The sequence below is a fragment of the Eublepharis macularius genome, chromosome 3, assembly GCF_028583425.1.
Source record: "Eublepharis macularius isolate TG4126 chromosome 3, MPM_Emac_v1.0, whole genome shotgun sequence".
NCBI classification, from domain to species: domain Eukaryota; kingdom Metazoa; phylum Chordata; class Lepidosauria; order Squamata; family Eublepharidae; genus Eublepharis; species Eublepharis macularius.
In genome coordinates, this window is record NC_072792.1 from 25,029,830 (window position 1) to 25,056,341 (window position 26,512).

Below are 26,512 nucleotides of genomic sequence, written 5' to 3' on the forward strand. Positions count from 1 at the left end.
CATTATTTTCTGTGGTTGTTGCTGTTGGCGGGGCAGGTTGTTATTTGCTTGTTGGTGTTTGGCTGTGGTTTAATATTTAAGAAGTTGTGTTATAGAACAAGAGTAGCAGCTCTTAAAATATATTGTTGTTACTACTGTTACCTGTACTGGAGTTTTGATGTACTCTTCTTGGGCTGTTACAAGTTGTTCCTGTTGCTAGGTTGTAATAAGGTTTTAACATAGATGAGGCACAAGCTTTTTAAAAAACAAATTATCATCTTAGGAAACAGAGTTTTCCCCTAAAGAGGATTGTATAGGCATTAAGAAGAGGGAAGGTGTATTGTTGTCAAATAGATAAATAAGTCCAGAGTTAAACTGTAAAAAAATTAATTAGGTTGCTCACCTTGTTCTTCATCTTGTCTTCAGTGAAACCAGGCCAGATGGTTTCGAAAAATGTTCAGGCTAACCTTTACTTGTCTCTGGGTTTCAAGAAGAGAGTTGCTTGATTCTGAAAGAGGAATTAAGCTTCTTTGCCAGCATAATTAGAATAACAACATTATCTAAAAAGGCTTTCTAATATTTCTATCTCCAGATTCTTTTAAGGTCTTCACCATCACGGTCTTATTTAACATAGCAATCCTGGGTCTGGTCATTTATTTGATCCAAACAGTTCAGAGGAAGACGGCCACCTTTCTGAATCCAGGCAGATGTGCAGATTTTGAGTCTCTCTACATGAGATGAATTACATGAGAACGCTTAAGTGAATGGAGACGCAATGTTAGCAGGAAGGATCGCTCCTCAGAGGGTTTCTTTATTTCCTCTTCGCCTCCCTGAAGGCTCTGTCAATTTCAAAGAAAAATCTGGTGCAATAATAAAAGTCCACACTTTTACACTAATAATTATGCAGTTAAAACTTCAGAAGCACATTATTAGCAGAGCCCTTTTTGAGTGTTCTGCAGCTTATTTTATTTAATATCACAGCCATAAGTGCAATTAGATGAGCTTGAAAAATGAATACTTATTGTAGCAACAAACACAATGAAAAATTGCTCAACTTTAAGTGAAGTAGACCTTTCCAAATGCACAAAAAAATCAAGATACAATTAATTAGACAGATTTCCCCAGATACCCTGGTGTTTATATTGCATTCCTCAGAATCCATCCTTTTGTCTTTTAACTGATCTGTTTTAGCAATGATTTCTACAAGTTGTATTGAGATCTTTACAGCGCAATCCTAAAAAGTTATTTTATGTTTAAAGTGTTTATAGGATGTATAGGGTTCTTCTAATGATGTAAATTTCTTCTAAGGTTCTTATGATGTTAATGTTAAAGTTCCAAAATGTTTCCAAAGTGTCTTGCAGGTATAATTAAGGATTTTTGGTGTTAATAAGTGTGCTGACTCTGTAACTATCTGTAGCCATTTGATCTTTCAATTTTTATCTTTAAATATGCTTTGTATGTAGAAAGTTTTGTAAAAAATTAAAAATCTATTTTCCTAAAAAACGTATTTTCCTAAACAGTTATTTCCTTCTCTGTCTTAGATGGCTTTAAAAGGGTGCAACTCTGCTTAGGGTTGCACTGTTTGCCCTAATCATTAAATTGGAGGGAGAAAGTATCTATTATGAACGAGAAGTTAACACCAGAGTGGAATTCTATTTGTCTTTCACTTACAAACAGCTGAAAGGAGCTCTTACTCTCGAAAGCTTATACCCTGAAAATCTTGTTGGTCTCCAAGGTGCCACTGTGACTGGACTCAAATCCTGCTGTTCTTACCAGCATCAGTATCATCTTCAGTAACTTAATAAAACCTGTTTGCTTGGATTGTGCATTTTTCTGCCTTTTCAAATGAAGTGGTGTTATACTGGAATAATCAGCCCAACAAACATGCAAGTGTAACTGTTATGATCTTCACTTTCTTTAGGGTAGATTTTGCTTTAATCTTTCCCTTCACACCCTCTGGGTAGTTAGCTGCCATCAGGAATATTAAATTCCAATATATTTTATTTGTTTTCTCTTTGGTAACATGTTTATGTGTCAGGCTCCTTCGTGGTTCTATGTGGCCCTGAGGATAGGAATGGGAGATAACAATGACTGCTACTCTGGGATATAACAAAACAAAATAAAAGTTTATTTTTTTAAGAAGCGTATCGGTTACATAAAAGTAGTTCTTAGTTCTTCTAGTTGCTTCATCCAAACTCATTCACACAGATCTCTTGTAAGGCTTCACACACAGTTAGCCTCTTTCTCTAGGCTCTATATTTCCCTCACAGAGAACTCCTCAGACAGCACACAGCTAGCCTGTTTTCTTTTCACTCTCAATCCTTTCTCTCTCAGGCGCACACACAGTTTGCCTGCTTCAAATAGAATGAATATATAGTCTCACAGACACACTCGGTTCAGGCTTCCACTCAGGTTGCCTTTCCCTCACAAATACATGAACACACTCAGGCTGCACACAGCTCGCCTCTCTTGCCCTAACTGAATCTTTTCCTCTCCCTCAATAACTGAAAACTGCCTTCACTCCGCCCACTCTCTGTCATCAACCAATCATATCACTCACTCATCTCTTTCACCCCCACTCTTCACCTATCTCACCAAACATTTAAAGACACATGCACCCATTTCTTGAAATCATTACAGTAACCTTCAAATATATCATTTTATAATTTAAACAAAATTGATAAGACAATATACAAATAATGCGTGGGTGAATTTAAACAGAAACCATGCAACTCATCTAAGCAAGTACAAGAGCCATCAGTGAGACTATTCAGAATAACACATCAGCCACTCAGTGTAAGAGCAGAATTAATACTTAAAAATGAAATTGTAACAGAAATTTATAAGCAAGGAAGCATCTCATATGATTTCTGTACCCACCCCCGTTTCCTCTTTCCCTTCCTGACAGTCTTCAGAGCCTCTGGTGTTTTCCCTACTTTCCCACACACCTATCAATCTTTCTCAGCTTTCCCACCTTCAGTCCCTCAGCAGCCTCTTCCTGTATCCCATCCACCTACCTACTTTTCTGTTCTTCCTCCCTTCAGCTTCCTCTCTTCTTTCCCTGCTTCCTGTATATCCTCCCTCATACATACCCTTTTACCTCTTCAACTCCTCCCTTTGACTCAGAAACCAAAGTTTTGCAAAACAGCTGTGGTTGCCTAGCAACTCTACCCCCCACCCCCCAAAAAAAAACAAGATGAGGAAGATTTCAAAACTAGAGATGAGCACAAACCGAAAAAAATGAACCGCGAGGTTCCAGGTTCATTCCATTTCACAAACCCCGACCTTTGACGAAATTGACCCGGTTTGCGAACCGGTTCGTGGTTCATCTGAGCCCAGAACGGCCAGCACCACCAGGAAACTCCCATTCAATAGAATTGGAATGATCAATGACAATTGACTTATGGCTCTATTTGAGGTGATGGACCCCCAGACGTGGGTAATGTTGGTGACTGCTCCCTCCTCGCGGGCTCGAGGAGGTGGCAGCCCCCTCCATGCAGGCTCAAGGAGGCAGTCAGCCACCTCCCTTCTTGGAGGCGGGGGGGGATTGGCTGCCAGCCGGTGGCACCCCCCATGCTCGCCCGCATGCCTCAACAGGCGGCCACTATCACATTCGGGAAGTGGGTGATGTCAGTGGCTGCCCCTTCCTCACGGGCTTGGGGAGGCGGTTGGCTGCCTCCCTTCTGGGGGACAGGGGGGTTGGCTGCCAGCCAGCGGCACCCCCTGTGCCCGCCCACACGCCTCAATGGGCAGCTACCGTCACATCCGGCACATGGTTGGGGTCAGTGGCTGCCCCCTCCTCCCCATGGTTGGGGAGGGTAAGACTAAGTTGGTAAGACTAAGTTGGTACTCCCTGTGACGGGGAAAAGACTGATTGATACCTGTCCCTCATTCTGAGAAGCGTTGAGTGACTGGCCGCTGACAAAATTCACCTCCTGGACATGGCGGCACTGACGGACACCTCCCCCTCCTTGGGGCAAGGCTATTCTAAGTCCCCTTGTGGGGACGGAAGGGATCTCCCCCTCTTTGGAGGGAGGCTATGTTAAGTCCAGCTGGTGGGGTTGGCGGGGTCCTATTACCTCCCACAGCTTATGATCTCAACAGTGTGAGGCCCCTCCGCCCTAGAAGACATGGCCGCCGACCAAACAAAACCCACCCAAACCTCTGCGGCACACAATTATTATCACAGTGTTTCAGATCACATTGTAGCATATTCTCACATTATGACATATTATATTATCACAGTACGTGGATTTGATTCTACTGGCAAAAGACACCTCAACGACGAGGTAGCAGTCACGGATAATAATAACATTTGATGCCTTCCCCACCTTGGGGGGAGGCCATTCTAAGTCCCAGGGATAGGATGCGGCAGACACAGACATCACCCACCTGCCAGCTGTGGTGGCATCAACGGAACCCCTTGCCCCCCACGCAGAAGAGACAGCAAATCCCATTAAGGACCATAGAAGGATGTGGCTATAGACATCACTCACCTGCCGGCCTTGGCAGCAAGGATGGAACCCCTACCCCCCTGTGCACAGGAGACCACAAGTCCTATGGATCAGGAGCCCTCCCACCATCTTGTATAATTTTATGTGCAAAGCCGTCCTTCGTGCTGAGGAGCAGTGGCCACAGATACCACCGACCTACTGGCTGTGGTGGCAACAATGGAACCCATTCCCCCTAGGTCGGGGGGCAAGGGATACACCAAGTACCAATGATAGGGGACCCTCCCATGGTCCTGCACAGCTACATGTGTAACACTGCCCCTCATGCTGAGGAGTGGTGGCCACAGACATCACACACCTGCCAGCTGTGGCGGCACCAACGGAACCCCTTCCCCCCATTGGGGGGTGGGAGACCAAGTCCCATGGATAGGGGCAAGTTGCACCCAGAAGGAAAAGAGACATCAATCCCCCTTGTGTGGGAGCCCTAACCCTCCACACACAGACACCCAAGGGTGACACCTCGTTTGGGTCTTTGCCTAGGGCAGCGGAGGTACTCCAGTTGCCACCAGTGGGCAGTGAGGCAGAGGTCACTGTGATGACAGCTGCTCCACATATCTGCTGTGAAGTGCACGGACTGGCCTTTGGCATCCAACAGCTCCTTAAGGACCATGTCTTCTGCACACTGATAGAGAGTGGGCATGACTCACTGGCCAATGGTGCACTGTGCCGGCATTGTGAACCATGGGACGAAATGATGCAGCAGCTTGTGGAAGCCCACACTCTCCACGACGGACAAAGAGTCCTTCCAGGGCAATCGTCTCTGCCACTACGTGAATGCCCGCCTCCTGAGCCTTCGGCCTTGCTCTTTTCAAGGGCACTATCCCCGACCCCAAGGGAACAACCTCCACTAGGGTGGCCTGCCTGGGCATTCCACTCCCACCCACAGCACCCTCAGGGCAAGGCTTCTTGTCCCCCACCCCCGTATTGCTGGGCGATGGGAAACCAGGACAACCTTTGCACTTCCCCCCATGACCACCCTTGCCCCCCACTCTAAGCAAAACAAGAATTGGGAAACAAGAGTTGAGTGTGAGCCCTCTCAAGATGTGCCCACTTAGATTGGCCCCAGAGCCTAGCAGTGGCCCTGAGACGGGGGTGGCGGTAGAGCCCTACCCCGCCACACAGACACCTGACCTGAGCAGGCAGGACAGGTACACAAAATAGAGATATTAATCAAATCAAAAAGAAAGAACAATGTGAACCCTTGGCCAAGGTGCCTCTTAGCTTGGCCCCAGATCCTAGCAGTGGCCCTGAGATGGAGGGGGGGGGAGTAGAGCCCTACCTCACCACACAGACACCTGACCTGAGCAGGCAGGACAGGTGCACAAAATAGATAATTAAACCCAGAAGGAATGAGGAGAAACAAAGAAAATCCAAGAAAGAAAAATGTAGGTCTCAGTCAATCTAGGCCCCAGCCCAGAGCCAGGCAGTGGCCCTGGGACTGGGGTGAGGTGGAGGAAAGAAGGCACCCTTCTCAGCAATGCCAAGACTAAAGCTGAAGAGGCTTTTCAGTCTCTTTTAAACCAGCAGCAGCCAACCTCAATTCCACTCTCCCTCTCTGTCATTTAAATCCCAGCAACAACTCCTCACTCTCCCACTGTCTGCTGAAACTGAAAGCATGAGGCAGAGAGCTGTGCCTTATATAACAAATGCTCACATAGAGCAGAACAGGAGGTCTGTGGCTGGCAGTCAACAAGGTTTGGAGGGATGAGATTGGTGTTCCCATGGCTACAGAAGGCACCCCTGCTCTTGGCTCCCATATAACAGAATGGGAGCTCCACGGTTGGAAAGGAGACCTGCCTATCAAAGTTAGGTGGGCTAAGATTGGGGTTTCCATGGCAACAAAAGGTCTGCAGACATTCCGGGCCTACTTTGCCTAGGGAATCAATTGATCAGTGCCAGCCTGTCTGGCTTCACGAACCGCTCACGACTCTGACGAATCGGCCCAGTTCATGCCAAATTTTGAGTTGTATTACGATTCGTGCCCACCTCTGTTCAAAACAGTCTCATGAGATCTCAGCAAGCATTCATCTTCAGAACTATACACACTGCTTCTACTATTGGGGGGATTTAATGTTGTTTTTATTATTTGGGGAATGTAATGCATGCTTTTAAGATTATGGCTTTTTGAGCAAACTTGAAGCTTCCCAAATGTTTGAAGAAAAAATCTCCCCCCAACATTACATAGCATTTTTGTACCACACTCCAGGGCCCTGTTCAAAATTAGATAATGAACTTGCTGGCTTAATTTTATAGAATATTTTATTTTTATGAATGCCCCTCCCCTTTTACTACTTCTGTAAGGTTAATTATTCAGCGCATTCATCTGATGTGGTTAATGTATACAGTCACCAAGTTGAGAGAAACTTTCAACATGTAAGAATTCACTACATAAAATTATCTCATTTACTGTTTCAGACATAAGCATGGGAACTGGGCCTAAGACAGAAAATAGGAAGCCCCCTCCCATGAAAATCTTAAAGCATAAAGTCATAATATAGAAAGAAGATAAAGGGTCAAGATATACATTATGCACAGGGAGTATTAATTTATTTGGAAAAAACAATACAAAGTAATCTAACCCCACCCCCAAAACCCTGTCGTTTGTTCCACTGGAGAAAAATAATATAGAAATGATACCAGTTACTTTTTACTCTAGAGTCAAACTTAAGGGGTAATTTAAATGTATTGAAAGGGGAAAGGATTAACAGTGCAATCCTAGGGAGAGTTACTCCAGTCTAAACTCATTTTCAATGGGCTTAGACTGGAGTAACTCTCCTTAGGGATTGCACTGTAAATGTCCTAACACATTTCCATTCTACTATATAAAGGGCTAATAGTATTCCTGACATCTCACTTCCTACCCTAGTGTGCCTCCAGAGGGCACTGCCCCAGAGGGAAGCCCAAAAGAGGCACCCCGTCCCTCTGAAAGCACGCCACAGAAGGAAGCCCAGCCTGGGAGCAGGCAGCAATGCCTTCCCCCCGCCTTCACCCACAAGGGATCAGGAACGGAGCAGGTGACAATGCCCATCCCCTCACCTTCACCCAGCTGGGACCAGGAGCAGAACAGGTGGAAATTCCCCCCGCCCCCCGCCACCTTCACCTATTTGGGATCAGGAGCGGAGCATGTGGTAATGCCTACCTCCTGCCTTCCCCCAGCTAGGATGGGGAGCGGAGCAGGTGGCAATGCCCACACGCTTCGCCTTCATGCAGCTGGAACCAGGCACAGAGCAGGAGTCAATGTCCAACTCTTCACCCAGCTGGGATCAGGAGCAGAGCAGGCGACAATACGCACCCCCTGCCTTCACCTGGCCAGGGGTGAGGCATGGAACAGGAGGCAATGCCCATCCCCCCTTCACCCAGCAGGGATCAGGCTCAGAGTAGGTGATAACATCTACCCTTCCATCACCTGACCAGGATCAGGCGTGGAGCAGGTTGCAACGCCTGCCTCCCCTTCACCTGCCAGGAAACAGGCATGGAGCAGGAAGCAATGCCTGCTCCCCTTTCAGCCAACAGGATCAAGAGAGGAGCAGTTGCCAATGTCTGCCCCCCACATGCACCCGGCCAGGATCAGTCACGGAGGAGGAGACAATGCCCATCTGCCTGCCTTCGCCTTTCTACAGTCTGTTGTATTTTTCCCCACAATGGGCTTTGTTACTAGTCAAATAATAATTACTGAGCTGAAAGACTATCACTCAGTAGTAGAAAGAATAAGCATCTTGCGTTTCCATTCCCTGTTATATCAACATACCAGAACCAAAATAACCCATAGATAGGGTTGTAAATAGGCTTGTGGGAAAATGTCCTGTTCCTTTAACAGAGGTTTAATGTGGGGAAATGGGCAGCCAAAGTTTGTGTGGCATGGAGCACCATCACTTGGTAAATAACATCCTGTTAACTGTTGAATGAAGATACAGGATTTGTTTTCTCCAGGCAACTGGCAACCCTACCATAGATTATAATTTGCCCTTACTGAAAAAAATGGCACCTGCTAAGTAATTAACTAAAGGAGGTATTACCATGTAGTCAAGAACAGCTGTATTCAAATAAATATGTGCATTGGATCTCTCCAAATACTCTGTTCACTTCTACAAATGGAGGGAGATGCTAGGGAGGAAGGATGACAGCTTCAAGCCCAATCCTGGTTTTTTCCCTGGTAGGCTCCAAGGGTGATGTTATACCTGAACATGCTCAAGGTTTCATCCAAAGAAATTCTGGCAACATGCTAGAAAATACCAACATCACTAAAACTGGGCTATAAAGCATCACATATACTAAAAAATCAGTTTTGCACATAGTGGCTGATTCCGCACACGTTGGATAATGCACTTTCAATGCACTTTATCAATTGTTTGAGGTGGATTTTTTGTTCCGCACACAAAAAAATCCGTTCCAAATGATCTATAAAGAGGATTGGAAGTGCATTATCCAATGTGTGCAGAATCAGCCAGTATGTGTCCATATGAACTTGTTTATTTTCTGCTAAAGATGTTTTTAAAATCCCTCTTTGTTTTCAAGCTCTGGATCTCATAATCTCCACAGGGAAGAATGAAGAACCCTACTTTCTGAAGAACTTCAGAGAAAGGAACTAGTAGCTTACCCTGCTTCTCAACCTTTATCATTGGATTTGCTCAGGACTATTGCTCTGATGTACTGAACACACACATACTTCTGTCTCATTACAGGAAAAGAATTTTCCCCCTCTATGCTGAAGTTTTCTACTAAATACTGAGGAACTTTACAACCAATTTTTTTAAAAAAATATGAATTAAAATTCAACCTTCCCAGCAATGGAAGTTTTTAGTAGTGAGTACTGAATGCATTGCACAAATCTTGACATACCAAAACCTAAATATGCCTGAAAGAATCTTCCTCTGCTCTAGAGAGATAATAATTGAGTCTGCATTTTTCAAAGATGCACCAGAGTGTAAAAACTACTCCACTGCTCTACCTGATCCCCTGAGGGTAATGATGACTCTAGCAAGAATTCTATCAGTTGAGAAAAGCTTCAGGCAATGGACTAAAGAGAAGCTGTTCACTAAGGTGGCTCATCCAAAAGCAAAGAACTGAAAACAGCAGGGATTTCATATAGCCTATCCAGTTTAAAGTTAAACTTCTAGCATAATAGTGTAGTTAGATACCCGAGTTCATCCCCAGTGCTAACTCGTTACAGCATATCTTAACACCTTGCAAATTGCAGATACATTCTTGACGGGGCAGTCACAATATCTAACACCATACCAGATTATACACACACGTGAGGTTTTTTTAATGACTAAAATGCCAACAGACTTCAAATGTAGGTGAAGAAGCAGCATTTTCTATGTTAACCTCACTTTCTACTAAGCATAATATTTCAAGAAGATATGCCCTCGGGAGGTGGATCCTGCAGCACTGCTGCCATCCGCTGGCCTGTTAATAAACTAATCAAGAAAGTGAGCGTTGTCCGATCACTGCCTCGCTTTACAACACTTTCAGATTTTTCTTTGCATAATTTTGACAGCATTAATAACACAATTTACATTCATCACAGAATAATGCTGTGTTTTAGACAGACAAAAAGAACACAGAAGACTCTATTAGGGGATTTTGTTACTGTTTTCAAAAATATGATTCTGTGTTTCAAAAGGTTATGTGAGAAGCCTTAACACATAAGTGTCAGTTCATGTTGTTAACATTACTATTTAATGGACATTACATTATCTGGGTCTCCCTATCATATAAAACAGAAGAAACCACAAGACTCCAAACTATATTTACTGGAAATTAAGTTGAGACACAGAAATAAGAATTTTACTTCCTATGTTCTGACTTATGGGCTTAAGGAAGTTTGATTGTGAGGTTATGGAAGTAGGAAATGGTCAACCTTGATTAAAATCAATTTTAATCAGGCCATAGAGGACTCAAAAGAAGATTACTTGACAGTCCTTGGATTCATGGTCCTCATAAAATAGAACTCAGCACTTTCAATAAGAAGTACACATTCTACACACACCAAAGTCCAGAAATGTAGGTGCTCCAGCTGCTGCACTGGGGACCACATCACAAGTATTATGTGTACTCCATGTTTAAAAAACATTCAAATTTTGCCAAGAAAATCTGAATTCTGCAACTTGTAAATATTATCCAAAAGAGATATTAGGAAAATGTCCTCAGTTTGCATAATTCACAACTTTTTGCTTATATTATTAGGGCTGTGCTGGTCAAGGAAAGATCCACAACACTACCCAACTGAAAAGCTTGTTCAACCATTTTACGCACTTCTGGGATTTCAGCAAACATTTTGACGTGCTCTTCTTCACCGTGACTGGAAACTTTTTTTTAAACGAAACGAAAGCTAGGATTTCAGGAGGTTGAATGGTGTGCCTGCTACCAATGAGTGCTCTTTCTTTTCTCCTCCAGTCAAATAGTATTCACACCATTCTGCCCTACTTTTACCTAGTTCAGACTCTGTGCCAGGCCTGCCATGCAAAAGCAACTCTGCACATGTACAACCAAGATACAAATCCAGGGGCTATCAGGAATATTTTAGTATTTCATATACATGACTCTCATTTCAGCACAACAAATTTCAGATAAAAGTAGAGATGAAAAACAGAGAAGCACTTAACAAGCAAGTAACTAATCAAGATACGGACTAGAAATGAGGAATCTGTATGATGGGAAAAAACGAAGGAGCAAGCAATTATATCACAAAACCCAATAAAAAACAGTTACTTTGCACAAACTTAATGTGTCGACATGTTACATGTATTCCAAACTGTGTTCCTCCCATTTGGATAATCCAATGCAAACTAACCCAGAGGAAAAAAATAGGTGAAGGGTTACCCAAATCGGGACTAAAAGATGTGGCAGGATAAATGGGAACAAAACTAAGAGCAGAAGGAAAGGATTCCCTAAGATGCCATGGAGAATTGCTAGCAGACAGAAAGGCAAGCCTGTCCTAGATGGGGAACAGAGAAACTGAGAAGACGCAAACAGGTAAATAGAAGAAAGTATCAATCTCAGAAAGAGTAGTAGAATTTGAGAAAAGAAATCATAGTCAGTCTATCTTAAAGACAAAGGGTCCAGTGATTTGAGGTTTCTGGTAGCAAGATAATCTCTGCAAAGCCAGATTTAACCAACTACAGTCCACGCAGGGCTAGGTACCAAAGCTTCCAGGGAAGGTGACGGCAATTGGCTCCAGCCTTCCATGGGATGAAGTCCTATTGTAAGAGCACAGAGGTGGTACCAAAGCCAATGTAGGTTAAATGGGAGTTGGAAATCAGTACCTCTCAGCACAATTTTGTGCATGACATTTTTTAAAAGCCTTGAATGTCTGAGACAAGCCTGCCTTAAGGGTGCTCCTCAGTGAACCTGCTCATCAGCTAAAACTGATTAAAATGTGTTAGCAATTCTACACAAGAAACCGTATCTTAGATTTCAAAATATCAAATGATGTTCTATGTGACGTATGGCTTTCTGTAATGATAATCCATTGCAAAGCAAGAAACTGTGTAGCTTTCTGAGCCTGAAACATAAACAGAGTCATCACTGAAAAGCATCACACTGATATGACAAACCAAATAACTTTGGGGGGGGGGGGCTTGTGGACTAGGGACCTCATTTTATAACTCATTTGTTGAACAAATGAAACACAAAATGCTGCTTTCTTTTTCCCCTCTGGAAGCAATACAATGCTACAAGGCTTGGGCACATAATGGAGGAAAGTAATGGAGTGAGATAATCCTCACGTTATTTCCGAGGGCTGAAATCACAGGAGTTTGCCATGCATTCCAGACAGTAAAAATGAAAACTATTAAGTCTAGGAAAGCAAGCAAATATCTAAGCTTTTAATGAAGTGTTACCATGCATTCTTATTTCTTGGGGATCATTTTTTCGGAAAACAGAACCTCCTAAAATCTAGCCATTGATAATATCAAATTATTGCAACTAAGAAAAAATGCAGTTCTGCTCTTAAGAAAGGTAAGCACACCATTCTGAAAGCCTCAGAAAGTGAGTGTGCGTATCAAATATGTGCATGCTGGGGAAGAAATAGGGACAGAACGTTCTGTACACAGAAAAAACTCCTCCAGGCTTCATTTGAGCCAGCAGGCAAGCTAGTATCTTCTCCAGGTAAGAAGGGCCAGGTAAGAATATTTTTCAGATAGTTAAATACAGAGCTATGACAACCAATACTAGTATTCTGCAACAAAATAAAAGTCTTATAGCACCTTCAAGGGCAAGGCTAATGAATTTATTAGAACTTAAACTCTTCTGTGTCAGATTTTACTTCTTATCTGAGGAACTCGGCTCCGGCATGCAAAAATGTATGCCTAACATTTGTCTTTATCCAAGATACACTGGAACAAAATCTATTTTCCTCTATACAAAGTGTACCCTCAAGCAAGGTTATATAGTTTGGAAATACCACTACTGATGTTCTAGAACAAAGGAGACAGGTTTGGAATTTCATTTTTTATAATATATCCACATATGGAAACATGCTGCTGAGGCCATGTCGGAAGCCAAACCAAGAACAAAATAGAAAATCTGTTATTGGGTTACAGGTGTGCAGCTAATAGTGCAGATCTGATAAAATGTCTGCTCTTTCCAGGATTGGACATACCCAATTTTGTGAAAGGCCCCCCCTCCCCGATGATTCCTGCTATCAACATGAGGACTCTTATCAAAGGAGACAGCAGGAACAGGGAGGGGCAAACAAGAATTGTGATCTGCCTGCCTCCCCTCCCCCCCCCATGCTCAGTACATCTTTAAATGACCACTGTTTTCTATGGGATGTAGACCTAGCCTCTGGACTAGAACTGGTAAAACCTGGGTTCTAATCTCCACTCAACCATAAAGCATCCTTGGGCAGCTGTCTCTTTGTTAGTCTAACACAACAGCAATTTAGAAAAGTGCAGAAAGGGAGAACAATGCTATTAACATGAAAGAGGGTTACAGGAGAGATGCATACTTATACAATACTTAGTTTTAAAACTTCCAGCAGGGCAATTTAGTAGTCATGACTAGAAGAAACAGATCCTTGCTGATGCCCGTCCATATCTGGATGGGAGACCTCCATGGAACTCTGGCTTTTATCCTGACAGTGCTCCCCTTGTGTTTCTCTCTGGCTGCAATAGAGGCTGCTCCCCTCACTGCAGCGCTTGCTCCTTTTGCTGCTAGCACCACAGCAGAGGACAGCTGCTCCAGTGGCTGGACCTCTCTCGTGGGGCTCAGAAGCGCCTTTCGTGCTCTCAAATGCGCGTGGAGAGCAAGCACATCTCTTCCCATGTGAGCCACACTGTCAGCTCTCATCGCACTCGCCTGCTCCCCTGGAGAGTTGAGTAATTGGTCTTCCTGAACATCAACATGCTGCTCTTCAATTTCCAAACTTTGGACTTTCAGAGTGAATGAGATGAGCCCACCCTGTGACCTGCACCCCCTGGAGTCTGTGAGGTGAGGAAAAACACTCTTCTCAAGACTTAAAAGTTAGGTAGAAAACCAGCAGGACGGTTGATTCCGTTGGCAGAACAAATGTACATTGCAATTTGCCCCCCCCCATATACACACACACCACAAAACCTCCAGTCTGTGTTAGCACAAATTTCTGCAGATAACTGGGAAAAGAGGCCCCAGGAATGTTCTCTTGCCACTGGGATGGGAAGAGTCAGAGGGATGTTAGGGAAAGTAGAGAACGATACATCATGTGTCAGAAAGGGAAACCCACAAAAACATCTAAATGAACCTACAGACTGATGTTATGGATTATAATGTGTGTAATGTGTTGTTCTAATGCTAACTTAACTTCCCTCATTGCAGAGATGGGAGGGATGACTGATGTAATGTGTTGTTCTTGTATGTTGTTCTAATGTTAACTTTCCTCATTGCAGGGGTGGGAGGGGGCCGATGATAAAGGCTGGCGCAGAAAGAAGATTACTTGGGTTTCCCAAGGACCTCACGGTTAGTTTCAGCCTGAGGCCAAGTGGGTGGGATCCATCTAACACAACTTTGCTTTCATGGTTCTTTTCTGTGGTGTTCCCCCTCTTGTTCTTAGATATACTTTGAATCTTCGTTGCTCCATCTCTTAGACAGATGAAAAATATACCCAAATTAAACTATTTCATAAATATTCTAAGCAGTACATTCTTGCATGCTAAATTAAACATAATGCATGTCAAATTCTAAGTTAGTAAAGCTTAAATACAAGTAAGAATTAACATATTTCAATCTACCCTAAGATTTCCAATATCTCCGGCAGAAAAAAAAGCATAAAAACAAACCCATTCCCTTTCCACAGCTATTTTGTATCACCAGTTCACAATCCACACTGAAGCCTGAAGAGGGGGACATTTTATATGCCAGATGTCATTTGGGGTCTGTGTCCTTGTATGGACACATGTTTCTGCATACATGTTTCAGTGCCATTTTGGAAAGTGTCCCATGAACTCCGAGTTCCTGTAACAGAATGCCTTCCATATAATAAGTACCAAGAAATGTTGATGCTTACACCTACTCTTCTCTTCCACTAAAGGAGTTATCCTAGCACATAAAACTGTAAATACTTAAAAGTGAAAAATTGCTGTAACATATGGATTAGTCAAATAAGATTTATTATTATGGGCTTCAGAATAATGTAACTGAATTTAGATTTGTTTAATTTGCAAGGTTCCTTCAAAATGAGTTCCAGAGCTGCAAGCTGAAGTGGTTCCGAGTTACCTGCAGAGTGTCCTAGATAGCTCCCCTGTATTTCGCATGAATACAAGAATCTATTATAAGAACTTGAAATACACAGCTTTTACTGTTGTATCTTAATTTGCACAGTAAAAGTAAAAATTAGAAAGTTTCTGAATATGAGTTAAACAAATTTCCTTATATCCAAAGACAACTAATGAAATTCATTTTGCTACTGTTGCTTTATGAATTGCAGCTGGGTTATTGTTCCCATGGGAAGGATCGAGGCCTTAAGTTCTGGCACTGTGGCTTCAAGGAACTAAATTTGGGGGGGGGGGGTAATTCTTCATAGAACCCTCCAATATTGCACCTACCAGCAGGTTCCCAAAAGAATTTCAGATTCTTTCAAAGAGGCAAAAATGCTATCCATTTATCATATTTGCTCGAAAAGAAGATGAAAAAGATTGGATGTAACAGTAACTTGTATGTGAATATAAGTCCATCACCCCTTTTTTGGATGGTATCTCTCTAAAACAAAAAAAACCCCACCCCAGTCTTCCATTTGAGTAAATACAATAATTGATGGTTTATTTAATTCTTATTTGCTAGTATCCCCTCATTCCTATCTTATTTGAATGGATCCCTTATTAAGTCTATCATTTAATCCTTTTATGCAATTTGAATGGTTCTGGACCAGTCAAAAGAAATATATTTTACATTTTTCTTACCTTCCTAAAAGATGGGAAGATAAACTCAAAATATAAGTTTAGAGCACAAACCAGAACGCCAAGTTTTATTACTCTGTTTTATTCTATTCTGTACACATTCATTCTTTCTGTACACGCCCCGCCAAAGAAAAGGCTGAACATACAAACTAAAACCAAGCTCATTTAAAAAGTGATACTAGGCAAAATGAATTAAGGATATACATAATAGTGGATTTCACATAATATTCTTCTACTGCTAGTCATGAGAAAGAGCTCACCCCATGGGGTCGGGTGTGTTCAGAGGTACAGAAGGTAAATCCCCAGCAACTCTTAGGTTTTTAAAAACTATTAGGCATTAGGTAATATGGAAGATCTCTTCCAAAGATGCCAGAGAGCCACTACCAGTAAGAATAAACAATACCCATTTGATAGACCAAAAGTCTGATCTAGTAAAAGTCAATTTCATGTAAAACAGAGGCTACACAGAACATTGCAGAGTCATGCAAAAGATACTCAATTGCTTAACACCAGATTCTATATTTGTATGGTACTATTACAAAGTGTCCACAGCATTGGACATAGATACAACGGCCTTGGCTAGTGCTATGAGTTCAAATCAATAAATATGCCTGAAAGATGGGCATTCTTTAGTAGAAACAGCCAGTGGAAATCCTAGAACGCTGCTACAGAGGAGCGCCATATTATTTGGAATAACAGAATCCTACCACCTCCTAACTGACCAATAGCAGCAAGAGTACAATCTTTAAGAGACAGTGGAGAGCCACCATCATGCCTCCTTTCCAACTGGCTGGTATTTGCTCAGAGCTTGCTCACCTGCCCTCTGTACTTGAAAGGTCCAACTAGCAGTGGAGCCATTTCAACAAGGTGAAGGTTGCTGCACAGAATGCAGAGAGGACCACATGCTCCACAGCTCCTATTGTAAAAAGTGCCAGAATTTCTGGAGAAGTGGGAGCACCAATCCCAGTGGTACAAGCCTGAATTTACGTTTCTTCATTCATTGTACATGGGCATGGATTACATCTCAAACACCAAACACTGTCCTGTCTGACTAGACGTATGTCATGAAGCTGAGAAGATGCAATTTAATTGCATGGGCACTGCCAAGTATACTAGATTGTGCCTAATTTCCTTTAGATGTGAAACATTCACTTCAACTATCCAACATCCATGGGAGAATCCACTTTGTCTTCATAATATGAAAAAGTCATACCATTGTTATTCTTAATGTGTCAAAAATTAAGTATTAATCAAACAGATCAATAAAAAACTTTTTACTAAAAATATGACCAATTGCAGAAGCAGAGCATACAAAATAGAAAACCCAGAGGAATTACTGAAGGGATAACCTCCCTCCCATCCCTCCAGTTCCAAATTACCTTTAGACAAGCCAACTATTCACACAGTTTGCAATATTCACTTTAAAGTCCACAAGGTCCAATTGAATATATGAGTTTAACTGATGTTTTTAATACACATTCTTCAAATCCTGCAAGCTTTAAGGCTTGTAATAGCATACCAGCTGAAAGGACTTATACAATAGGCTGTAGATGGTATTGTCACATTTCTAGCAAAGCAAAAGGGGATAAGAACCCTTACCTTTCAGGAAACTAGTCCAATAACTCTGTCAGTTTCAAGTTAAAGTTTTTAAAATTTAAATTAGACACAACAAACAGTATGAAGCCCTAATTCATTTGCATTAGTTATGCCAATATCACAAAACAAGCTCTTTCAGCAATTTGGTTGTGTATGTAAACACAACAATTCAACAGCACAGTAAATGCAAGTCAAGCTATGCACACTTGTTTTTCTAACTAAACTCACATTTTATTAAAAATACCCAATATATAAGTTTAATAATTTTAGAATCATCTATAACTTTTCTCATTACCTGCACATGCCTTCAAAGTAACACTCAGTAGGACAAGTGCTGTAACATTCAGAAGCTTCTGGTTCCATTCATCAACCCCAACAAATGCAGTTATCACCATCCTATGCTGTATATTCTGCAAGCCTGGCACAGAAACACCCCAAGTTTGAGCCAACAGCCCTGTTTGATCCCCAACCTTTTGAAGTTTTTGTTTTTAACTGCACACAGCTTTACTATAGGAAAAGAACCTTTTTGACGCATCAAAAAACCCTACTGTTTAAATCAAACCTGTTCAGCACCATTAGGCTGGGCATTTATAAAGAGTTCAGAACCTCCTCCAGAGAACTTTCAAACAAGAAAAGAGCTATTTTCTACTTGCCTCCGCGCCTACAGGGGCTAGTAAAAAAGCTCTGAGCTACAGGCTTGCCCGGACAGCACGGTTTAAATCCAGTGGCACCTTAGAGATCAACGAGATTTTTTCCCCGGGGCGCAAGCTTTCAAAAGCCAACGCTCCCTTCTCTAAGGTGACACCGGACTCAACCCCGGTTGTTCTGCTGCAATCCAAGACGACCACTGAAACTGCCTTGTCTGAGTTTATTCTGCAAGCCTGCTGGAAATGGGTCCCGGGGCGGTTCTACATACGAGCTGCTCTCAACAGCACGGCACCCCCCGCTTGCTTTTCCAAAGTAACGTCCCCCCCGCCCCGCCCCCCCCCAAAAAGACTAAGCACTCCCGACGGGGCTCGCCTAGGGGGCTGCGGGCGCGGCTCACCGGAGGGTGCGGTTGGCGGGGCAGCCCCCGCGGCGCTCCATGGCGGCGGGCACGCAGCTGGTGAGCTCGGTCCAGTCGGCGTGCAGCCCGCAGCTCCAGCCGGTGGAGAAGCGCGAGAAGAGCCACGTGTCGCCCTTGTCGGCGCCGCGGCCGGGCCGGTGGCAGGCGCACTTCTTCTGGCCGGCGCGGCACTCGCAGGGCTGCTCCAGGCGGATGTTGCGCACCAGGTGGCGCCCGAAGGTGGTGCCGCCCGTCTTCTGGATGTGCAGGAAGACCATCACGTCGCGGCCGCGCATGTCGAAGCGCACGCGGCGGCACAGCTCCCACAGCCCGAACGAGAAGCCCTCGCGCCGCCAGGGGCCCGGCCAGCGCAGCCCGGCGCGGGGCGCCTCGGGCGGCAGGGGCAGCCGCTGCGCGCCGGGCGCCGGGAAGCGGCAAGGCGAGGAGGAGGCGGCGGGGGGCGGCGGCGGCGCGCTGGGGCAGCCCCCGCCGGGGGCGGCATATTGGTAGAGGACCGAGAGGCAGAGGAGCGCCAGGAGCGGCGGCAGCAGCAGCCACCGGCCGAGCCGTTCCTCCATGGCTGGCGCGCTTCAGGCAGCAGGCAGCGGCCGCCCGCCCCGGGCTCGTCGCCGGCGCCCAACCGACGACGACGACGACAGCGGCTGTTCCCACTCCTCCGCGCCCAGCCCCATTGCGGCTGAGGGGCCAAAGCCGGGCGCCGCCGGCGGGGAGCTCAGAGGCCGGCCTCCCCCTCACTCATTCCCAGAAAGCGCCCGGGGCAGGGTCGGCGCGGCGCCGTCCGGTCTTCATGCCTCGAGGCGCCTCTTTTTCTCTCTCAACTACGCGCTCCACAAATTGCAGCGCCAACGGGCCGTCCGCTGAAGCCCCGTTCCACGACCGTTATTTTTAACCAAAGCAAGTAACCGTCGCTTTAGAACCCGAAGGGGGCTGCCGCTCCTCCGCACCCGACCGACTCTCAGAGCCGCGTCTTAGCGCTCTGCCGCTCTCGGCAATGTTACTCCTCTTTCTGCAGGGAGAGGCGGAGCCCTGTCACCGCCGAGCCAATCGCATCAAAGGAGAGTTTGCCGAAGCAACTAATAGCCGAGCTCAACTTGCCGGCAATCGTAGCCAATAGCAAGCCGTCGCGACAAGCACGGGGGCGTGTTTCCTCGCTCCTCCTCTCCCCAATGGCTAAGTTCTGATGATGGGGCGGGCAGAATGTATCCTTGTGACCAATGGATGGATGCGCCGCGACTAGGCTGTGGGACTGAGAGCGGGAAATTGCCGGGCGATAGAAATTGACACCGGTGCACGTGGTAGGGATGCATTTTTTTAAAGCCCACGTGCTGCAGTGGAAGAAGAATGACATTTGCGGTTGTTTTATAATACGGTTCTGATCCGCTCAAAAGAAATTAGCATGCTGCATTTTTGAAAAACTTTAAATTTATTGATGGTTGTTGTGGGTTTTAAAGTTATTATTACACTGTCTGCAGCTGGGACTCTCACAATGGGTGAATTTCTTGGGGGGGGGGCGGGTTAAGCCATGTGTGCTTATTGTAAGCTAGGAGTAGAGAGATGTGTGTGATAGAAACAGAAGCCCTTCAACAGAGAATAAAGCAAACAAAAAGGAAGTCTGTTGAGTGCTGGGGGTGCGAGGAAATCTACAGTAATACAGAAAGACTGAAGAGAAGAGAATACAGAAGTGAAAGGGGTGCTCACAGAGAAGAGAGGGTGTGCTGGGTGGGATGTGGTTGGTGAAGAGAGTGTTTCAGAGTAGCCTGTAGTGGTACAAAAAAGAGACAGCATCCTATGGGATGTAGGGAGAGAAAGGGGGTTAAAAACATAGTGCTTTCGAAAGGAAATGTCTGTGTTGCAAATGACACTAAAAGCGGGTCAAGGCAGCAATGAATTAAGAAAAAATAGTTGCTCTCAAAATCAACTAAGCTATGCACCACCTGTGAAATCAGAGGGAAGATTGATGCCAGTTCCAGTGTGACCTATAAGTCAGTCATCAAAATAGCATATTCTTTTCACGCAGACACAAATCAGCCTGCCCCGTCCCCTTCAGGAAGCTCACCTTTTCTGAGTCCTGATGGACCCTTGAACAAAAACCATTTCTCAACACTCAAAACCCATTAAGGAGACATCTACAGTCATCCTTTTCTCGATTATAAATGTCCCCTTAATGGCTCTGAGTGTTGTGAAATAGATTTGTTCAATAGCTCAGAAGAGGTGAGCTTCCTGCATAGATGAAGGGGTTGGCTAATCAGATATATGTATGATCCTACTATGACAGGGGTGGGCAATTGTTTTGGCTCGGGGGCCACTTTGTGGGAGCAGAGGTTAGTGGAGGGCCGCACCTTTTAAAATGATTGCATTCATTAGTTAACTTTGCATTTCAGAAAAGGTATAAATTGTATCATAAAAATCAATAAATATAAATTAAATAAAATAGTGGTAGTTTTATTCAATTTATTTATTGTGCTAATTTCATATCATCTATAGCTCGGTTCAAGGCGGATTTTTCTGACTGTCTTAGCAGGCCACAAAAAACTTTGTAGTGGGCCGCATGTGGCCCGCGGGCCGCAATTTGCCCACCCCTGTACTATGAGGATAATGTTAGGTGGGTAGCTGTGTCGATCTGCAATAGAAGAACAGGATTTGAGTTGAAAGGCACCAACAAAATGTTCAGAGTGTAAGTTTTCGAGAGTCAGAGCTCCCTTCTTCAGAAACACAAGTGTCTGCCGAAGGGAGCTCTCAAAAACTTACACTCTGGAAATCTTGTTGCTCCTAATGTGGAATTCCTACATCATGTTAAAGTCTATGCTTTGCTTCAGCTTAGTTTCAGCTCTGTTTTCAGATTTATGCAATTCAAACCCTATTGCATTGTTTATTGCATGCCCTGTTCCTGTTGATTTGTCCCATGCTATGTGATCCACCTTGAGACCCAGTGAGGACTATAAATTATGTAAAGAAAGAAATAAGAACAACACGAAAGGAAAAGGACATGAAGGGGAAAGGAAAACAAGCAAACTTGGATATAACCAGAGGTAATGGCCACTGTCAATACAGGGGCAGAGAACAATTCTAAGCAAGTCGATTAAGAAGTCCCATGTTGTTCAGTGGTGCTTACTAGTGTCCTTAGGATTACAGCCATAATAGTCTTTCCATAATGAAGCCAAATAGAGTGCTCTCCTAAGAAGAGTTACTCCAGTCTAAGCCTATTGAAGCCAATGGCCTTAGACAGGAGTAACTCTGGCTAGGATTGCACTGTTGATGATCTTCATGACCCCTCTAACGCACCTATAATCATCATCATCCTACTATATAAAAGGCTAAGAGCGTTCCAGACAACTCCCTACCCTGGTGCGCCATCAGAGGGAAGACCAGGCAAGGCAACCCATCCCTCCAGAGAGCATGCCATGGTGGGAAGCCCATGCTGCAATCAGGCATGAGCAGGTGGCAATGCCTGCCCCCCCCATCTCACAGCCGAGATCAGGCGTGGAAAAGGTGGCAATGCCCGCCCTCCCCCCACCCCTTCACATGGCTGGGATCAGGAGCAGAGCAGGCGGCAGTGCCCATCCCCCCACCCTCTCCCTGCTGGAAATAGGCAGGGAGCAGGAGGCAATGCCTGTGCTCCCTTCACCCTGCTGGAATGAGGCGCGGAGCAGGAGGCAACACCCCCCACCTCTTCACCAGCTGGGATTAGGAACGGAGCATGAGGCAATACCCGCCCGCCCCCTCACCCAGCCAAGATCAGTCTTGGAGGAGGAGGAAACGCCACATGCCTGCCCTCCCCTTTCTAGAGCCCATTGTATTTTTTCCCACAACGGGCTTTGTTACTAGTATGAGTATACTATTCTCTGTACATTCGGTGAAGTTTCAGCTTAACACTATTTTAGAATTTTTTAAAATGCTTTTTCAAACATTGAAACTTTTCACAGGTATATATATACGCGCACACATTTTTCCCAGTGTGAATTGAATTTGTGGTGCCTATTTAATGATTTAATAATAGATGGAAATATGAGGATAGGACCATAAATCCATTTCTATTAGCTATGCAATAGCTTACGGCAGCACTTTCTCCCTTTCTCCTTCGTGTGTAGCAATTTTGAACATTGATTTTTAAAAGCTGTCTCCTCAGAGGATTATAATCAGTGCTGCATGTAAATCATAAAAATGGGAAAGTGTACATAACCAGATTAATTGAAAGGGACATAAAATATCAATCTGCATGATTGAAAAGTAATGTGAGTGTTCATCCTAATTATATTTTGTATAAATAACTGGAGAATATGGATGAATTTACACAGTTCATTTGATAGTCTAGAAAATGATTCGAAATTGCCTTCATTTTTAAAAAGGAAAATTACATATATACACATCCCAGAGGGATAACTGTGTTAGTCTTTAAGGTGACACAAAGTTGTTTTTGTTGCAGCAGACTAAAAAATTTACAATGCAATCCTATACAGAGTTACACCTTTCGAAACCCCGTGACTTCAGTGGACTTAAATGGGTGTGTCAGGACCCCTTTCTTTCTCTTGGGTAGATTTTGCCTTTAATCTTTCTCTTACACCCTCTGGGTAGATTGCTTCCACCAGGAATATTATATTCCAAGGTATTTTGTTTAAATTTCCCCTTTGGTAACATCCCCAAGGGTCAGGCTTTTTCGTAGTACTATGTAGCCCCGAGGAAAGGAATGGGATATAGAAATAACACTGGGATTAAAAAAAACAAACAAAATTAAAAAAAAAATTATTTGTATAAGAAGCGTATCGGTTTCATATTATTTCTAAAACTTGATGGTTTCCAAAGAGTAGTTCTCAATTCTTAGTTACTTTACTTAAACCCAGTCACACAGATCTTCTCTCAGGCACACACACAGTTTGCCTGCTTTTGGTGCACGCAATTACTTAAAATCCTTACAGAGCGTAACTCTGTTTAGGATCATCCTGCTGTTGTAGACTAAGCCTTTATGGGTTGGAGAAATTTTATCAGATGTACCTTATGAAATGGGCTCTGACTCACAAAAACGTGTGCTATGTTTAGATGCCACAAGATCCTGGGGTGTGCAAATGTGTTTTGACTCTACACGCAAAAGACTCATTCCGTGACTCCTTCCTGCCCCCACAACTAGGACTCTGAGTTTGATTTCTATACAAATCTGAAGACTCAAAAAAGCTCATATTAAAATAAAACGTGGTTAGTCTTCAAGGTGCCACTGGCTGTTGGTTTTCTTTTACTATGACAGAATAACATGGCTAACCCCTTGCAATGCTTAGTTGTGTCTCACTAACTGGTTTTTACAACAAGTCACATCTCTCTAATCTTTTCTAAACTAGAGGATCAGCATGGAACAGGCCAATACATAAGCAGAAAGTTTTAGAGTAATACCCCAACTATTAACACATTCATCTAAAAGCAATGTGAGGCTCCTCCCTCACTGGTGCCCCCACCTGGCAGCCATCCTGCCAGCTCTCCCAGCAGGTGTCCTCCAGCCTCAGATGGGCAGGGAAGGGGGCTGCACCACCTTGTTCCTTCTGCCCTCTTCAACTGCCTCTCCCTTCATTTCCTCCTTGGCGCTCACAAGAACTTGGCTATAAAGGCCTCCCCTTGCCCCGCCTCCCTGGCACCTCCCCCAATCGCCACCCAGCCTCCCCGACTGGCTCTGCTCCCAACCTATCTGAAGGGAGGGCTGGGTAGACTGCAATTGCCTGGCCCTACCCACTCCATCCCAGCCTAAGGTGGGGCATTTGGTCTGCTCTCTGCCTGGTTCACCCCTGCTGCTTCTGGATCCTCCCCAGTGGCTCCTTTGGCAGCTTGGGGGCCTGTGCCTGCCTGGCTCCAGCTGTGGACCTGGCTGAGGTGGAGCTGCCTGGGCAACTGCAAGAAAAGGATGAGTCAGCTGGGTGGCTGCAGGCAGTTCCCCCGGGCTGTGCCTGGGTGGGGGCTGCTGCTGGCCTGATGGTGGAGGAGCTCTGGGACCCTGTAGAGGCATCTGCAGCTGAAGTATTGCCAGAGGAGGTGCTGCAGGGCCTGACGGACGATGGGGTCTGCTGCTGCAGAGGGAGTGGGCAGGAGGATAGCATCGCTGGACATGCAAATCCAATTTAGTTCAGGAGTGTGTTATTTTAAATGTGTTACATGGAGGCACATCGGGTTGCATTCCAGGATCCATCAGTGGAATGAACTGTTGGTCACCAATCTTCCCCCTATTTCCTTCCCCCAGCAGTTTATTCATGGGGATGTAGGAACCGCATAGAATAATCATTAATGGATCAAGAGGCTGCCATGGGGAGGGGGGACAAAATTGCCTTTTCTGTGAGTGAGGGAAAAGGTTTCATCCCATTCCCTCTCCCCACTACAACTTCTTGACCTGCATGGCTGTTATTCCTTGTGGGTTCTGCAACTCTGAAAATAATGATTTCCAGGGGCCCAAAAGGGCTACTGGGGAAAGGAGAATGCCAGGAAAACTGTTGTTCCTTGTACTCTCCCCATGGTTTTGTAAATCTCCTTAAGTTGTATTATTACTATCACCATTGTTAGCTGCATAGCAAATTGTGCAGTAAAAGGAACTTTTAACTATATGCTTTATGCAACAGTTTTCCCAGTATCTGCCTCATGTGTTACTGAATACAGCAAACATCAGCAGAGCCTCACCCAAGGCTATCTTTGAGGCCCTCCAAAGTAATTTCAAAACATACTTTCATTGAGTAGATGTCTTATTTGCACCTCCCATGCTGATAAGGCTTTACTTTTATTTCTCTTTATTGTTACTCTTGCCATTAAATATACTGCATTCACTGTGATTTATACTAAGTGCTTGGACCTTATTAAGAAACCTTCATTAATCATGTCTTCTGAACACAGAAATAGCTATAGCAATAAATTCTTACCCTTATGATTGTCTGTTGTGCAACCAGTTTTAAAGCGTTCCTTTAATTATATTATTCTGCCAAAATATTTTAAAGATATAATCCATCAACCAGTTAAACTGGAGTACTTGGTTATTATCTTAAATCCACATATTCTAGTATGGCTGAATCAGTGGTCGAATCCACATTACTCATTCTAAGTCGCATGTTCCCCGCATTCCCCACGCAATCCCGAGTGCCGGTCACATTACCTCATTAAACAGTCGCATTTCATTCGCATTTCTCCCGAATATGTGGTCACAGGTTTTCAACGGGAGTTTCACGGTGGCCGTGAACGGGCCAATGCGCAATTTACGCGGTTTTTTTAAAAACCACCCCCCCTTCCTGTCTCTCCGGCCGTTCCGAGAGTTCCTATTGGCTGATTCAACTTGCAAGTGCTCTGTAGTCTGTAAAAGACTGTTTTTGACTTCGTAGCATTGGATTTATTGATTATGCTGTTTCTAAATCAAATCTGGTAGTTTGAAAAATCATTTTGGGGTGAATCCATCCTCAGAACGGACTCGCGAAACTTCCTTTTTAACTGTTTTTTATTTTTTTAATTTTATATTACTGTAATATTGAAATTACGAAATATCGAAATAATGACACTCCAAGGAAGTGAAACTTCAGTAAAATTCAGGCACTGAACTGTCCTGCATAGGAAATGCCCACGAAAGCTTCCCACATGCTTCCAGATTTCCAAAAAAGAAACGGGAGAGAGCCATCAGTGCTGTCAGTGGGGAAAAGAGAGGCATCATTATCTTCAATGATGTTTCTTTATAAGGCAAGATCGAAATAACGGAAAAGCGTGCTCAAAAAATTTTTAAAAACTGGGCGGAAAAAAAAGGTCCCGCCCAAAAAAGCGGTTTTCGAGCGGCCGTGTGACTGGAGGGATGCGCGAGAAAGACGGATTAGAAGCAGGAATGTGAACGAAGAGGAAAAAATCGCGGATTGGAGGCAAACGGAAGATATCCGATAAACATGCGGGTAATGGGTGAATGTGGATTCGACCAGTGTCTCCCCAAGTGTATTTTTGGATATACCTTTATTATGCTAAAAGTTAGGAGAAAATGATTCTGCCTGCAG

The 26,512-nt window shown here is 44.2% G+C and overlaps 1 protein-coding gene across 1 annotated transcript in view; it reads right to left on the reverse strand.

Moving 5' to 3' along the window:
* Nucleotides 1–19,084, reverse strand: part of HS6ST3 (heparan sulfate 6-O-sulfotransferase 3) — a 324,146-nt gene extending 305,062 nt beyond the window's left edge. Inside the window, exon 1 of the mRNA XM_054973979.1 lies at nt 18,507–19,084. Coding sequence (XP_054829954.1) covers nt 18,507–19,084 — 578 coding nt within the window. The remainder of the gene's footprint in view (nt 1–18,506) is intronic.
* Between the last annotated feature and the right edge of the window lie 7,428 nt (nt 19,085–26,512).